Here is a 17,718-nt window from a genome sequence, read left to right as displayed (position 1 = left end):
TACACATTTGGACACTGCAGTTTTTCCCCATTCTTCTTTACAAAACTGTTCAAGCTTTGTCAGATTGCATGGGGATCATGAGTAAACAGCCCTTTTCAAGTCAAGCCACAAATTTCAATTGGATTGAACTTTGCACTCTGACTTGGTCACTCCAGGACACTAATGTTGTTGTTTTTAAGCCATTCCTTTTTAGCTTTGGCTTTATGCTTGGGATCATTGTCTTGCTGAAAAACAAATCTTCTCCCAAGTTGCAGTTCTCTTGCAGACTGCGTCAGGTTTTCCTCCAGGATTTCCCTGTATTCTGCTGCATTCATTTTACCCCCTACCTTCACAAGCCTTCCAGGGCCTGCCGCAGTGAAGCATCCCCACAGCATGCTTTACGGTAGGGGTGGTGTGGTTTTGCTGATGTGCATAGCATTTAGTCTGATGGCCAAAAGGTTCAATTTTATTTTCAACGGACATAGAACCTTCTTCCAGCTGACTTCAGAGTCTCCTACATGCCTTCTGACAAACTGCAGATGAGATTTCATGTGAGTTTTTTCAACAGTGGCTTTCTCTTTGCCACTTTCCCGTAAAGTTATGACTGGTCAAGCACCCATCTCTTGGTGGTCTCCCTCACTAGTCCCCTTTTTGCACAGTCACTCAGTTTTTGAAGACGGCCTGCTCTCGGCACATTTACAGCTGTGCCATATTCTGTCCATTTCTTGATGATTTGACTTAACTGTACTCCAAGGAATACTCAGTGTCTTGGAAATTTTCTTCAATCCATCTCCTGACTTGTGCTTGTCATAACCTTTTCGCGGAGTGGCTTGGAGTATTCTCTTGTCTCCATGGTCTAGTTTTTGCCGGGATACTGACTCACCAGCAGTTGGACCTTCCAGATACAGGTGTATTTTTAATGAAATCAATTGAAACATCTTGACTACACACTAGCGATCTCCATGTAAATAATTATGTGACTTCTAAAACCAATTGGCTGAATCAGTGATGGTTTGGTGTGTTATATTAAAGGGGATGAACACCTTTGCAATCAGTTATTTTGTATTTTTATACTTGTAATTAATTTAGATCACTTTGTGGAGATCTCTTTTCACTTTGACGTAAAAGAGTCTTTTCTGTTGATCAGTGTCAAAAAAGCCAAATTAAATCCACTCCTTCAATGTTGGAAAACAATAAAACATGAAAATTTCTGGGGGGGGGGGGGCTGCAGTGAACACTTTTTATAGGCACTGTAGATTCTAGTTCTTTCTGGCCAACAAGACACTGTTGCACAATTAGGCCATTTAGTCCATCAAGTCTGCTTTGCCATTTGACCATGACTGATTTATTTTTCCCTCTAGACCCCATTTTCCTGCTTTCTCACTGTAACCTCTGAGACCCTTAGTAATCAAGGGCCCATCAACTTCTGCTTTAAATATACCCTATGAATTGGCCTCCACAACCATCTGTGGCAATGAATTCCACAGATTTACCACTTTCTGGCTAAATAAATTCCTTTTGATCTGTGTTCCAAAGGAATGTATTTTTATCCTGAGGCTGTGCCCTCTGGTCCTAGGCTTTCCCACTACTGGAAACATCCTCACCAAATCACTCTATCCAGACCTTTTTGTGTTTGGTAAGTTTCAATGAGATCCTTCCTCAGTCTTCTAAACTCTAGCAAATAAAGAGCTACCAAACTCTCCTCATACAGTATGTTAACACTTTCATCCTTGGGATTATTCTCCTGAGCCTCATTTGGAGCCTCTCCAATGCTGCACATCTTCCTTAGATATGAGACCTAAAACTGCTCACAATATTCCAAATGTGGATTGCCATATAAAGCCTCAGCATGGCATCCTTGCTGTTATATTTTATCCCGTGACTGCCAGAAAGCAGTTTGTATATTTTGGCCTTCACCATGTCAGTTTCCTTCAGGTGTTCCCATTTTCTTTCATATTCCAAAGACATACGGTTAGTGTTCACAATTTGCGGCATGCTGTATTATTGTTGGAAGTGTGGTGACACTTGCAGGCTGCCTGGCACAATCCTCATTGATTGGGTTGATGCAAGTGACGCTTTTCAGTGTATGTTTGAGGTTTCAATGTGCATGTGACAAATACGGCTAATCTTTATCCTTCCGCTTCTTTTGCCGAGACCCTTCTTCAGGACTGAAAAGAAAGGGGGAAGATGCCAGAATAAGAAGTTTGGGGGGGGGGGGGTGCGGTGCGGAAGTAATTAGAGATGTTAGGTGAAGCCGGGTGGCCGGGTAGAGTAAGGGGCTGGAGAAGAAGGAATCTGAGGAGAGGAGAGTGAGCTATGGGAGAAAGGGAAGAAGGAGGGCAGCAGCGAGAGGTGACAGACTGGTGAGGAGAAGAGATAAGAGGCCAGGAGGGAATAGAAGAAGGGTAAAGGGGAGGGAAATTTTTACCAGAAGAAGAAACTGATGTTCATGCTATCCAGGTTGGAGGTTACCCAGACAGAGTATGAGCTGTTGCTCCTCCACCATGAGAGTGGCCTCATCATGGCAAAACAGGATGCCATAGACCGACATGTCAGAATGGGAATGGGGGTATGAATTTAAATGGTTGGATACCGGGAAATTCCATTCTTGGCAGATGGAACGGGAGTGCTCAACAAAGCAGTCCTCCAATTTACGTAGGGTTTCAATAATGTAGAGAAGATTCCCACCTCTCCCACCCTTACTCCTGTAAAAATGTTCGTTCATCTCTGCTGCATCTGTCTGTAGAATGAGGCTTTTATTTCTTCAAAGAACGGGGTTTCCCGTCTTCCATCATTTATGCTTCCCTCACCTGTATCTCCTCCATTTGACAAATATGCGCTCACCCCATCTTCCTGCCACCTTAACTCCTCTTTTCCTCACCTACCACCCCATGACCCCCTGCATTCAACACATCATTCTCCACAACTTCTGCCATCTTCAATGGGATCCTACCGCCAAATACATCTTTATCTCTCTCACCCCGCTCTCCACAGGGATTGCTTTCCATGCGCTCCCCCCACTAATCTTCCATCAGGCATGAATCACTGCAAGTGACCATAATTGTACACCTGACTAATTACTTCCTCCCTTACCTCCATTCAGGGCCCCACTTCAACTGTGAATCTGTTAGGGTCATCTATTGTACTTGGTGCACCTGACACAGCCTCCTCTACCTTGGTGAAACTCAGCGCAAATTGAGGGACCACTTTGTCGAGCACCTCCACTCCGTCTGCCAAGACCAGAACTTCCTGGTGGCCAAACATTTTAATTCCTATCCCCATTCCCAGTCCGACATGTTAGTTGTCTCTTTTGCCATGATGAGGCCATTCTCAGGGTGGAGAAGTAACACCTCTTATTCCAGCAACACACATCAAAGTTGCTGGTGAACGCAGCAGGCCAGGCAGCATCTCTAGGAAGAGGTACAGTCGACGTTTTGGGCCAAGACCCTTCGTCAGGACTAACTGAAGGAAGAGTGAGTAAGGGATTTGAAAGTTGGAGGGGGAGGGGGAGATCCAAAATGAGAGGAGAAGACAGGAGGGGGAGGGATGGAGCCAAGAGCTGGACAGGTGATTGGCAAAAGGGATATGAGAGGATCATGGGACAGGAGGTCCGGGAAGAAAGACAAGTGGGGGGGGGACCCAGAGGATGGGCAAGAGGTATATTCAGAGGGCCAGAGGGAGAAAAAGGAGAGTGAGAGAAAGAATGTGTGCATAAAAATAAGTAACAGATGGGGTACGAGGGGGAGGTGGGGCCTAGTGGAAGTTAGAGAAGTCGATGTTCATGCCATCAGGTTGGAGGCTACCCAGACGGAATATAAGGTGTTGTTCCTCCAACCTGAGTGTGGCTTCATCTTTACAGTAGAGGAGGCCGTGGATAGACATGTCAGAATGGGAATGGGATGTGGAATTAAAATGTGTGGCCACTGGGAGATCCTGCTTTCTCTGGCGGACAGAGCGTAGATGTTCAGCAAAGTGGTCTCCCAGTCTGCGTCGGGTCTCGCCAATATATAAAAGGCCACATCGGGAGCACCGGACACAGTATATCACCCCAGCCGGCTCACAGGTGAAGTGTTGCCTCACCTGGAAGGACTGTTTGGGGCCCTGAATGGTGGTAAGGGAGGAAGTGTAAGGGCATGTGTAGCACTTGTTCCGCTTACACGGATAAGTGCCAGGAGGGAGATCAGTGGGGAAGGATGGGGGGGACGAATGGACAAGGGAGTTGTGTAGGGAGCGATCCCTGCGGAATGCAGAGAGAGAGGGGGTAGCCTCCAACTTGATGGCATGAACATTGATTTCTCCTTCTGGTAAAAATTTCCCTTCCCCTTCTCTTTTCTTCTCGTGTGCCTATCACTTCCCCTTTGTAACCCCTCCTTCCCCTTTTCCCACGGTCCATTCTCCTCTCCTATCAGATTCCTTCTTCTCTGTCTCTTTACCTTTCCCACTCTTCAGGCTTCACTTATTATCCTCTAGCTTGGGCTGCTTCCCCTCCCCACACTTCTTTATTCTGGCATCATCCCCCTCCTTTTCCAATCCTGAAGAAAGGTTTTGGCCTGGAACGTTAACTGTTTATTAATTTCCATAGATACTGCCTGACCTGCTGAGTTCCTCCAGCATTTTATGTGTGTTGCTCTGGATTTCCAGCATCTGCAGAATCTCTTGTGTTTATAATTTTTATCTTTAATATTTAGTCCTCTTGCAATCAATGCAAACATTCCATTTAGCTTTCTTATTGTGGACTCAGCTTGCAAGTTTACTTTTAGGGAAACCTGCAACAATGTACATCTTTATTCCTTCTGTACTTCCCTACATTGTATTCCTTCTGCCACAGCTTTGTCCATTGTCCCATCCTGTTCAAGTCCTTCTGCAGCAAATCTTGCTTCCTCAACCCAGCTTTTGTATCAACTATTAACTTGGCCACAAAGCGACCAAATCTGTCATCTATATTATTAACAGATCATGTGAAAGTGCCCGACCCAACACCGACACTGTGAAACACCACTAGTCAGCAGCAGCCAACCACAAAAGCCTGCCTTTCTTCTCAGTTTTTGCCTTCTGCTAGTCAGCCAATCTTCCATACATGCTGGTGCTTTTCCTGTAATACCATGGGCTCCAATCTTTTTTTAGCAAACTTATGTGTGACATCTTGTCAAAGGCCTTCTGAAAACCCAAGTACACAACATCCACTGACTCGCCTATGTCTAGCCTGCTTGTTATTTCCTCAAAGAAATCCGACAGATTTGTCAGGCAAGAATTCTCCTTAAGGAAGTCATGCCGACTTTACCCAGGACATCTTTAGGGAGTGGTGTCTCCGAAAGATAGCTTCCATTATTAAGGACCTTCAGCATACAGGACATGCCCTTTTCTCACTGTTACCATCAAGTAGGAGAAACAGAAGCCTGAAGGCACACACTCAGCAATTCAGGAACAGCTTCTTCCCCTCTGCCAGCTGATTCCTAAATGGACAAAGAAGCTTTGGACACCACCTCACTTTTTTTTTAATATAGTGTTCCTGTTTTTGCACATTTAAAAAAAATCTATTCAATATATGTAATTGATTTACTTGGTTATTTATTTTATTTTATTTAGTTATTTTCTGTCTCTGCTAGATTATATATTGCATTGAATTGCTGCTGCTAAGTTAACAAATTTCACGTCACTTGCCAGTGATAATAAACCTGATTCTGATGTGCCTCCATGTACTCTGCAACCTCATTCTTAGTAATGGACACCAGCATCTTCCCAACCACTGAAGTCGAGGCTAACTGACCCATAGTATTCTTTCTTTTGTCTCCCTTCGTTCTGAAAGAGTGGAATGACAATAATAATTTTCCAGACCTCCGGAACCATTCCAGAATCTAGTAACTCTTGAAAGATCGCTAATTCTCTTCACATGCTCTTCAGTTACCTCTTTGAGCACACGGGGCTGTAGTCCACCTGGTCCAAATGACTTATCCACCTTCAGACCTTTCAGTTTTCCAAGCACCTTCTCCTTAGTAATAGCAACCACACACACTTTTGCCAACACCACTCCCCCCCACCAATTCTCTTGAATTTCTGGCATGATGCATGTGTTCTCCGCAGTGATAACTGATGCGGAATATTTTTTCAGTTTGTCTGCCATTTCTTTGTTGTCCATTACTACTTCTCCAGTTCAATTTCCATAGTCTGATCCCCATTCTTGCTTCTTCTTTACTCTTTATGTATTTGAGAAAAATTTGGTATCATTTTTTATATTATTAGCTATCTTACTTTCATATTTCATCTTTTTTGCCCAAGAATTTTCATACAACAACATGCTATAGCACAGAAATGGGCCACATGGCCCAGTTAGTCCATACTGACCTTATCTTTGGCCTAGCCCTAACTACCTGGACGTGGATCATAGCCCTCCTATCCATATACCTATTTAAATTTCTTTTAAATGTTACAAATGAACTCGCATCTTCTACTTCCACTGGCAGCTCTTTCCACATTTGCATCACTCTGAGTGAAGAAGTTTCTCTTCAGACTCCCTTTAGATATTTCACCCTTCACCCTAACCTATGACCTCTAGTTCTAGTCTCATCCAACCTGAGGTAAATCAGAATCAGGTTTATTATCACCAGCATGTGTCACGAAATTTGTGAACTTAGCAGCAGCAGTTCAATGCAATACATAATATAGAAGAAAAAAACAAAACAAAAGAATAAAATAAATAAATAAATAAATAATCCAGTTGCAGTATAAGTATATTGAATAGATAAAAAATCGTGCAAAAAGCAGAAATAATATATATTAAAAAAGTGAGGTAGTGTCCAAGGAATCAGATGGCAGAGGGGAAGAAGCTGTTCCGGAATCACTGAATGTGTGCCTTCAGGCTTCTGTACCTCCTACCTGATGGTAACAGTGAGAACAGGGCATGCCCTGGGTGCTGGAGGTTCTTAATGGACGCTTCCTTTCTGAAACATCGCTCTTTGAAGATGTCCTGGGTACTTTGTAGGCTAGTACCCAAGATGGAGCCGACTAAATTTAAGAAACTCTGCAGTTTCTTTCAGTCTCCCACCACCTCCCCCCCCCCCCCCCCCACCCCGACCTCCATACCAGACAGTGATGCAGCCTGTCAGAATCCTGTCCACGGTACATCTATGGAAGTTTTTGAGTGTATTTGTTAACATACCAAATCTCTTGAAACTCCTAAGTATAGTCACTGTCTTGCCTTCTTTTTAACTGCATCGATATGTTGGGACCAGGTTAGGTCCTCAGAGATCTTGACACCCAGGAACTTGAAACTGCTCACTCTCTCCACTTCTGATCCCTCTGTGAGGATTGGTATGTGTTCCTTCATCTTACCCTTCGTGAAGTCCACAATCAGCTCTTTCGTCTTACTGATGTTGAGTGCCAGGTTGTTGCTGCGACACCAAAAGGCCACATGCATTTACCCCTATCTATACCTTTATTTCAGTTCTCAGGGAGGAATAAAAATACCTTCATTTTTGGGAACAAACCAGACTTAAGTGTTCTAAAACACGCACTACTGGACAAAACTTGCTCACTGGTTCTAGTCAAGTAACTAAAACTGAGGTACTTGAATTCAATTGTAAGTTATTGGGTTTTTTTTGAATTAATAATTGGATTTTTTAGCAGAAATTGGATGATTAAGATTCAGAGTCAGAGAGATACTATGTACAGCATGGAAACACAGAATTCGGCTCACCATGTCCATGCTGACCATCGGGGACCATTCTGCACCAATCCCACCTCCCAGCACTTCACTCATATTCTCCTATGTGCAAGTGACTCAAATACTCATCCGGAGACCACATAAATGCTGTTGGTAACCTTACTTCAACCACTCTCTCAGGCAATGCATTCCAGAACTACTATGCAACTGATTTATTCAGTTTCTACATCCACAATGTGTCCTGCAGGTTAGTTCACAGCCTGATCTGACAACCAATTCTTTTTCCTCAGATCATTTGTAAAATGGCCTCCATACTGACCAGTGAAATAACTGAGCGTCTGCTACTATTTCGGTTTTGTGAACTTTGCACTGATGGCAAGCTGTTCCATGTTCGTAAGGTAAACAGAATTTTAACTTTCCCTTTTCCATCCTAGTTGGTTTGACAGCATCTTGTCTATCAACTTGTGATCAAATATTAATGGAAACTTGTCAAAAAATCCTGTTTTTAAAATAAACTTGAAGAATAGTTGATGAATTTGTCAGCATTTAAAGAAAGAAAAGATAATTTAGTAGGATTTGAAGAAGGTTTAGCTGAGACTCCAGATTTTCATCCTTTGCACTTCTATCACCTTACAATACTTCAAGCCCTCTGGTGATCATTTATGAAATTGCAAAGGCAAATTGTGTAGCTGATTGTTGTTTTGAATCTGTTTAAGAAATATTCAATCCAGCCTGTCCAATTGGAGAGGATGCTTGAGCTTTTGTGTGGCAATAAAATCTCTTTCTATTTCTTAGGTATGTGCAACTAATTTTGGAGATATTTGTAATGCAGTTGGCCAGGAAGCAACTGAAAAGTACATGGTATGTAGATCACTACTTTCATTCCTCTCATTTTCACTAGTAAGTGCAAGTAATTCATTAGTATCCACCTTCCCTGCAGGTAAAAAAAATTGTGAGTTTGTCTATCAGTGAAGAAGTAGATGGTGCCAGTCTTCATATCTAACACTACTACAGCTAGAATAATGGGATCTTGCAATACATACAGTAGTTGGATTTCAAAATACATTATTGAATTTGAAGCAATTTAAAATGTTAACTGACCTTGTAAGTTTGTGGTCTATTGGCTTTTAAGGCCACTTAGACTTGGGAAAACAATTGTTTGTTGACAAGGAATATTTCAGCATTTAGATATATTTTGTTTAGAATTTTTCCTGATTGTTTACTGGTTTGACACACCTGTCTGTCTTTACTCCTGTTCATCCACAAAATGTCCCACTAACTTAATACTGGGTGATTGCCTTTTTTTCCCTAAACTTTAAATGTCTCACACAAAATTGTACTTGATTTTAGATCCCCAGGTTCTTCCAGCTGTGCTCGGACAATGTCTGGGGCATTCGGAAAGCATGTGCAGAGTGCTTCATGGCAGTGTCCTGTTCTGTTTCACCTGAGGTGCGCAGGGCTAAACTCTCCCCACTCTTCATTAATCTCATCAGTGACCCTTCCAGATGGGTAAGGATCACAGTGATTAAATGACAATATCTGGTTTTAGAGAGCATTACTAGAGAAGAGATTTCCAGGTAGTCTGAAGCAGCTTTTCAAGCTTTAGTTAGCCTTTGTGCTCTAATGTAATGTGACTGCATGATTGCATTATAACCTGCATAACCTGCTATCGCCATGTCATGCACCCACTGTGAAGGAGATCAATGGGCCAACTTTGGGATTTTGTACAACCAGTTATAATGCTACTAATTGGGTTAAGTCCACATACTTTTAACTGTAAAAATTTGGGAGTAGATACTTATCGTGTATGTGTTTTTCCTCCACTAAATCTGCGGTAACCTTTGCAGAGTTCAAATGGATACTGCGGTGTTGATCGCAGTCTGATTAAATGAGTCTGCAAAGAAATTTTACTTGACCCATTTCAGTCCTGCAGCCAAACTGATTTAGCTGTTTTATGATTCCGTGATTCGCGTAACACGACGCGCACTTACGCATGTAATTGTAAACTTCATCTTCTAAATCTGAAGAGTGCACTAACAAAATGATACCCGTTTACTGAAACTTTGTTGACCCTGCCAGGTCCGCCAAGCTGCGTTCCAGTCTCTAGGTCCATTTATCTCCACTTTTGCCAATCCATCTAGTGCTGGCCTGTATATCAAGGAGGATGGTACACTGAGCATTAGACAGCTGGACAATAGCGTTGCAGATGTCAGGTATGCATGCAGATCAGACAGTACTTAAACTGTGGCTTTAGGTGGGTAGATTGCTCATGCTTGCTTGCTGCTTACCCAGAAAGCTGTACTCTGATTAACCATTGGACACTCATGAATGAAGGACAAACCAAGTTCACTAAAATATTTCAATTTTTTATTTGTCTCTGCTAAATAAAATTACACTTTTATATAATATACTCACTCTCCAGCTAACACTGCCCAATTACCATATTTTTAAAAGTCCTAATGAAGGGTCTCAGCCTGAAACATTGACTACTTACTTCCCTCCATAGATTCTACCCGAATTGCTGAGTTCCTCCAGCATTTTGTGTGTGTTACTCAATCACCTTTCTTTTATTGAGTTGAAAATATTTGAGAGAATTATTTTGACTCTTAGAAGAAATTGTATATTGACCCACTGATTTCTCATTTTTTCCCCGCTCTAGTGTGTGTGTGTGTGTGCGTGCACACACACACACACACACACACACACACACACACACACACACACACACACGTATACACCCCCCCCCCCGCAAAATGTCTCTGAGGTGCATGTCAGCCATTTGCACTAATGTGGTTGAAAATGGCTCCTTGAATGTTTTTCTTTAGCAGCCTCTCTGATTTGCCCTCCCCTAATGAAATTGCTGCTGCTTCCTCCCTCAAAACATAGTGTCTGAACATTGTTATCACGCAGGCACCGGTAGAATGATAATCATTTCTACCAGTTTATGATACATCAGACTGGTTCCCTAATTGTGTTATACCTTTGTCTCCAGCATCTTTGTTAAACAAACTGAATATTCCACACTGCTTTCTTGGGTCTTCTATTTATACAGCTTATATTGAAAAAACTTTTTATTAAGTTGTGTGTAATACAAGAAAATACTGCTTATTGACTGCTCTCCTTCTACAATACGTAAAATCCCATTTCAGAGTAACTTTGTTTCATCTGAGATCAAATTATATTTTCAATCATAATCAAAATGCCTGCATCAAATTGTATTTTTCCATATAATTTCAGTCTTGAGACCATCTCCTGGAATCTTTTGAGGGTTTTGAACATCTTGTGTGGCCGACAAGTGCTTTGTTTAGCATCTGCTCTGCTCTGTTGCAGATATAAAGAAACTGTCTAGCTGCCGTAAAATAGGAAGCTTCTTTTGGTCTAACCCAGCTAATCTGGTATATTCCTTCTCAAAGCAAACTAGAATGAATACTCTAGCAGGTAGAACAGAAAGTAGCTGCTCAGATGTAACTGGATAAGAGCCTGGCAAAGGAACAAACCAGAAATGACAATCCTTTTATAGGAAAAGGACACGAATCTTCAGTGGAAGATCAGCCTCTGCTAAGTGGCTGAACCAGTGATTGAAGAATCAGTGCTACTTGGGTGAAGTGATGGGCAAGTGGTGACTGGGGGAAGATGAGGATGGTAATGGAGCTAACCTAGGAGGAGGAACAGCTTTTGAAAAATGGCAGAAAGTGTGCTCCACATTTCAGATAAATAGTGGTAAATAATGTTATTTATCAATTAGGCACAAGTGAGAATCTATTTCCTATCTTTTAGAAGGTGCTATTAAAATTAATCAATATGTGTACATTATTTCCTTTTCTGAACCGTTTATAAAATTGTCCATTTTTCTTAAGCTTGTTATTATGTGTGATGAAAATATTTCATTGTTATAATTTGATTTTATCTAATAATTGCAAGTTTTTCCTCTGTCTCTGTCTAACTATACATACGAGAGCACTATTGAAATCTTGCAGCATCTGTTTTAACTTGTTTTCAGCACAGCTCAAAATTCTGGAGCTCTTATCCATGCTTTTCTGTTCTTTAACAAACTCTGGTGCTTTATTCCTACCTGCTACTTCCTGATTTATCTTCTCACCTCTTTATGGTATGGTACTGTCATGAAATTTTATTGTGTTTCTTAATTTTAAAAACACTGAATCATCCCTTGCACAATACACACAAAATGCTGGAGGAACTCAGCAAGTCAGGCAGCATCTGTAGAAGGGAATAAACAGTTAACGTTTATTCCTTTCCATAAATGTTGAGTTCCTTCAGCATTTCGTGTGTGTACCTCAAGATTTCCAGCATCTGCAGAGTCCCTTGTGTTTCTGAATCATCGCTTTCTGTAGCATCACTGCAAATGATGTGATGTTCACTATCTGTAGGAAAAACTGTACATATACAGAATTGCACAAGAAATTGGAAAAACATCTGTTAAGACTTCCAACTCTTCAGCTTTCTATGTTTTTTCTAAGTATTTGAAATATCTAGAATGTAATTTGCCATACAGTATGCTAAATAAACATTTTGGGTAACATTCTTTATGAGAATTAATGCCTGCATTTGTCTAGAGAATATGTAAACTTCGTAATTGCAGCTTAAATACAAAACATTTGTGTACTATATAAAAGCTAAAAATAAAATTCTAGCTTCTCCCTTTTGATCCTATACTTGCTTTTGGTGGACAGGATTTTATAAACTTTTATAGAAGAGGGTTACATAATGAATTTTTGAGTCATTTGATGTCTATCCTTCATATTTATTAGTTTTATAATTGCATTTTTTAATGATGGTGCCCAAGTAATATTTTTCTTGTCCAGCTGGTGCTGCTTCAGTAGTTGGTTGTGTATATGTAATAGCACATCTTTATCAGCATTTTTAAATTGTTTTCCTATAAGACATAGGAATTAGGCCATTTATTTTATTTATTTATTTTCCATCTTAACCCCATTCTCCTGCCTTCTCCCCATAACCTTTGATGCCCTTACTAATTAAGAACCTATCAACCTCCGTTTTAAATATACCTAATGATTTTGGCCTCCACAGCTGTCGGTGGCAATGCATTCCACAGATTCACTACCTTCTGGCTAAAGAAATTCCTCCTCATCTCCATTCTAAATGGACATCCTAGTATTCTGAGGCTCTACTCTCTGGTCCTAGATTCTCCCACTATTAGAAATATTCTCTGCACATCCACTGTGTCTAGGCCTGTCAATATTTTGTAGGTTTCAGTAAGATCCCCCCCTCATTCTTCTAAACTCCAGTGAGTATAGGCCTAGAGCCATCAAGCAGTCCTTAAATGTTAACACTTTTATTCCCAGGATCATTCTCATGAGCTTCTTCTAGACCCTCTTCAATACAAGCACAATCTTTCTTAGATAGGAGCCTCAAAACTGCTCACAGTACTCTAAATGTGGTGTGATCAAAGCCTTATAAAGCAGCCAGTCAGCCTATCTTTTTTTCCTTTAATACCATGGACTGTTAACTTGTTAAGCAGCCTCACGCAGGGCACCTTGTCAAAGGCCTTCTGAAAATCCAAGTAAACACCACCCACTGATTTTCCTTTGTTGTTAGTTCTTCAAAGAATTCAAACAGATTTGTCAGGCAAGGTTTCACCTCAAGGAAACCACGTTGACTTTTGATTTATCTTGTGCCTCCAACTACCTGAAACCTCATCATTAATAATGGACCCTTAACATCTTGTCAGCCACTGAACTCAGGCTAACCAGCCTTTAATTTCGAGTTTTTTGCCTCCCACCTATAATTTCGAGTCTTTTGCCTCCCTCTCTTCTTAAAGAGCGGAGCAATATTTGCAATCTTCCAGTCCTCTGGAGTTATTCCGGAATCCAGTGATTGTTGAAATGTCTTCACAATCTCTTCAACTACCTCTTTCAGAATCCTGGAGTGTGTTCGATCCGGTCTGTGTGACTTACCTATTTTCAGACCTTTTGGCTTCCCAAGCACTTTCTCCCTAGTAGTAGGAACTGCACTCACTTATGTCCCCGATTCTTGAATTTCTGGCATGCTGCTGATGTCTTCCACAGTGAAGACTGACACAAACTACTTATTAAGTTTGTCCACTATCATTTCCTCTCCAGCAGTCTGATGTCCATGCTTGCCTCTTTTTTATTCTTTATATATCTGAAAAAACCTTTGGTATCCTCTTTTATATTATTGGCTAGCTTACCTTACTTTTATATTTTATTTTTTCTCTCCTCATTGCTTTTCTTTTTTTAGTTGCCTTCTTTTGGTTCTGAAAAGCTTACCAATTCTCTAGCTTCCCACTAATTTTTTGGCTATATTGCATGCTCTGTCTTTTGCTTTTATGGTGGCTTTGCCATGGTTGCCTTATCCTCCCTTTAGAATGCTTCTTCTTTGGGATGAACTGATCATATGTCTTTGGAATTACTCCCAGAAACTCCCACTATTGCTGCTCTAATATTAGCCCTGCTTATTTCCTTTTTCAACCAGCTTTGGTCAGCTCTTCTCTCATGTCTCTGTAGTTCCCATTACTCCTTTGTAATACCAATTCTCCCTTTCAAACTGCAGGTTGAATTCTATCATATTATGATCTCTGACTTCTAAGAGTTTCTTTACCTTAAGCTCCCTAATCAAATATAGCTAATTACACAACACCCAATCCAATACAAATTCCTTCCCTTGGGATCCAGCACCAATCTGATTTTCTAAATGTGGCTGAATATTGAAATCTCCCATAACCATTGTAATATTGCTCTTTTCACGTGCCTTCTCTATCATCCATTGTAATTTGTACCTCACATCCCTTCTACTGTTCAGAGGGCTGAATATAACTCCATCAAGGTCTTTTTACCCTTACAGTTTCTTAACTACCTTCCTTAAATCTAAACAACAGGAATTCTGCAGATGCTGGAAATTCAAGCAACACACATAAAAGTTGCTGGTGAACGCAGCAGGCCAGGCATCATCTCTAGGAAGCGGTGCAGTCGACGTTTCAGGCCGAGACACTTCGTCAGGACTAACTGAAGGAAGAGTGAGTAAGGGATTTGAAAGTTGGAGGGGGAGGGGGAGATCCAAAATGATAGAAGACAGGAGGGGGAGGGATGGAGCCAAGAGCTGGACAGGTGATAGGCAAAAGGGGATACGAGAGGATCATGGGACAGGAGGTCCGGGAAGAAAGACAAGGGGGGGGGGGACCCAGAGGATGGGCAAGGGGTATATTCAGAGGGACAGAGGGAGAAAAAGGAGAGTGAGAGAAAGAATGTGTGTATAAAAGTAAGTAACAGATGGGGTACGAGGGGGAGGTGGGGCATTAGACTTCCGCTAATGCCCCACCTCCCCCTCGTACCCCATCTGTTACTTACTTTTATACACACATTCTTTCTCTCACTCTCCTTTTTCTCCCTCTGTCCCTCTGAATATACCCCTTGCCCATCCTCTGGGTCCCCCCCCCCCACCCCGTCTTTCTTCCCGGACCTCCTGTCCCATGATCCTCTCGTATCCCTTTTACCAAACACCTGTCCAGCTCTTGGCTCCATCCCTCCCCCTCCTGTTTTCTATCATTTTGGATCTCCCCCTCCCCCTCCCACTTTCAAATCTCTTACTAGCTCTTCTTTCAGTTAGTCCTGACGAAGGGTCTCGGCCTGAAACGTCGACTGCACCTCTTCCTAGAGATGCTGCCTGGCCTGCTGCGTTCACCAGCAACTTTTATGTGTGTTCCTTAAATCTAAATCTGCTTCCTCAGTACTGCTGCTAATGTCCCATAAATTCAAACCCACTTCCATACCAATCTTTGAGCCAGGCATTTGGTTCTCTGATTTTATTAACTGTGCTAATTTGCATATGGCACAGATAACAATCCAGGGATAGTTACCTTTTTGGTTCAGTGTTTTAAATTCGTCCTTGGCTGATCAAGTTACCTCAGCAGAACTTAGTTTCATGTTCTTTTTACATTGTTGGTACCCACATGGACCACAACAACTGGAGCCTTCCATTCCAACTCCAAATTCCTGTGAGGTCAGGTGAGATGTTCTAGACTCTAAATCCTCATGACAGAGTATTGCATTTATTCACCTGACTATACTGTCCCCAATTACAGCTACGTTTCTCTTCTCTCTCCCTTTTTTAATAGTTCCCTGAACCACAGTGCCACTGTTCAGTTGCATATCCTTCCTATCACCCTCACACCCTCGCACAGGGAGTAACAATTTCAACCTGTTGGGGAAGTTCAAAGGTGAAGGTTTCTCCAGCAATGCTTCTTGGATCCCCCTACCGGTCTCCTTCACAAGCCACGCCCTCTTGTCTTTGGCCACAGACCGAATTTGAAGCAGGTAATTTATTGGGTGTGACTCCCTCCTGAAATAGTGTCCACATAACTGTCACTCTCCCTAATGCATTGGAAGGTTTGAAGCTCAGATTGAAAGTCATTAGCTTTGACCTTGACTTCTTTGAGCAACCAACACTTGCTGCAGATGTGGTCACCAGGAACCACAATGGGGTCTCCCATCTCCTACATAATGCAGCTACAACACAACACTACGTGCATCCCCACTTTATTTAATTAGTTGTAATTTGGTATTCTTTTAGTTAACGACTATAAAGAAGTACCTTGTGTTCTTACCTGCTACTCACCTGTGTTTACTTTCCAAAGACTTTGGAGCCAAAACCATGGACTTCTACACTGGCCTGCTCACACAATGGCAGATCCATTATGTCCTCCAGGACCTTGCCCCCCTCCTCTTCTTGCCATAGCCTGTTGAGCTAAAGCTTCAGTTTCCCACTTTAACACTGACCCACTCCAACAGTAGTCACTCCACTTAAACCTCACTTTTCATTGACCCAAGTGAAATTCATACACAATGAGCCTAGCTCTTTTCCGTGGCTCCCGCTTGCACTCAGATCTGTCTGTCTACTCCAAAGTGAAGCTCCCATGCTAGTATTTGAAAATAAATGAGTTAAGTACAAGATGATAGGGGCTGGGAGGAGGAAGGAGCAGCAACTGGTAACTTGATGCCTTCTGGAAAATATAGGGTTCTGATGCTCCTATTTAAAGACTCTTTCTTTGTAGACATCTAGTTTATATATATTTAAATATATAAATAAAATCAATGTATGTTTCTCTGATACTTTTTCACTACAGATTTTTCTATTAAAATATCAACAGAGATTTTGACTGCTTTTGATTTGATTGTAGGAGGTCTTTTATCTCCTTTATCTTAGCTTTATGTCTTATTTATGCATAGAAGCAGCTGTATCCAGAGGCAGTATGTGAAATGTGATCCATTTGTGTCAGCAAATATTTCTGTATCCATGACTGAAGACAAGAAATCTAGTGCTAATTATACAAAGTTTGTTTTCTTCTCTGTGTAGTATGAAAGCTTACTTTGGGAAGGGGCGTTGTAGAAATTAGTAATTGCATAATTTTGTAGGTACGAAACAGAGGCTTTTTTGTATTAACATGCTTTTTTGTTTAAAGTGCTTTTATTTGTTGTGTATACAATGTGTCCTTTCATTTCAGTGCTTCCTCCAGAGATGCATCTGAAATTCAGGACCAAGGCACTTTGCAGGAAGCCACTTCATTAAGGAAAGATGAACTGAGCAGCATGGAAAGCCTGCTTCAGCAAGAAGAGACATCTGAGCCCCAAGGGAATGTTCATTTGAACTCTGATTTGGGCAGTAATGATTGTCAAATGGAGATACCACGATCTGATCCTTCAAATAGCACTGTTCTTGCTTCTGTATCAGATGATCAGGTAGCAACGGACGATGCTGCTGATAAAAGCAAATGTCTCACTACAAGTGAACATTTAGAAGTAGCAATTGCTAAAGAAACTGGGAGGATTTGCACCACATCCCCACTAGTAAATGTGGAGCACTCTGTAGACATGTTTAATTCATTTGTTTATTGGAGATCGCCTTTACCTGACATCAGTTTTGACTTGGAGATGCTGCAATCAGTAGTAAAAGAGGAACAGCGAGATCAGAATGTCGGCTCTGTTTCAGGGACACTATCTGAAGTTTCCACGACGAGCAGTGAACTGGAGAAAGTGCTGGAGAGCTTGCAAGCACACCTGGATGACCCTGATGTACAAGGTATC

The 17,718-nt window shown here is 41.6% G+C and overlaps 1 protein-coding gene across 2 annotated transcripts in view; it reads left to right on the top strand.

Annotated features, from left to right (window-relative positions):
- Positions 1-17,718, top strand: part of ppp4r1l (protein phosphatase 4, regulatory subunit 1-like) — a 92,348-nt gene that overhangs the window by 32,796 nt on the left and 41,834 nt on the right. Inside the window, exons 7-11 of one of the 2 annotated variants that reach the window (XM_072238767.1) lie at positions 7,930-8,037; positions 8,435-8,500; positions 8,990-9,148; positions 9,719-9,852; positions 17,139-17,713. In XM_072238767.1, the coding sequence (XP_072094868.1) occupies positions 7,930-8,037; positions 8,435-8,500; positions 8,990-9,148; positions 9,719-9,852; positions 17,139-17,713 (1,042 nt within the window). The remainder of the gene's footprint in view (positions 1-7,929; positions 8,038-8,434; positions 8,501-8,989; positions 9,149-9,718; positions 9,853-17,138; positions 17,714-17,718) is intronic. The other variant, XM_072238773.1, reaches the window with a different exon arrangement.

The sequence above is a fragment of the Mobula birostris genome, chromosome 2 (genome assembly GCF_030028105.1).
Source record: "Mobula birostris isolate sMobBir1 chromosome 2, sMobBir1.hap1, whole genome shotgun sequence".
Taxonomy (NCBI): Eukaryota; Metazoa; Chordata; class Chondrichthyes; order Myliobatiformes; family Myliobatidae; genus Mobula; species Mobula birostris.
The sequence above is the reverse complement of the archived record's forward strand: the minus strand, read 5'-3'. Positions and strand labels throughout refer to the sequence as shown.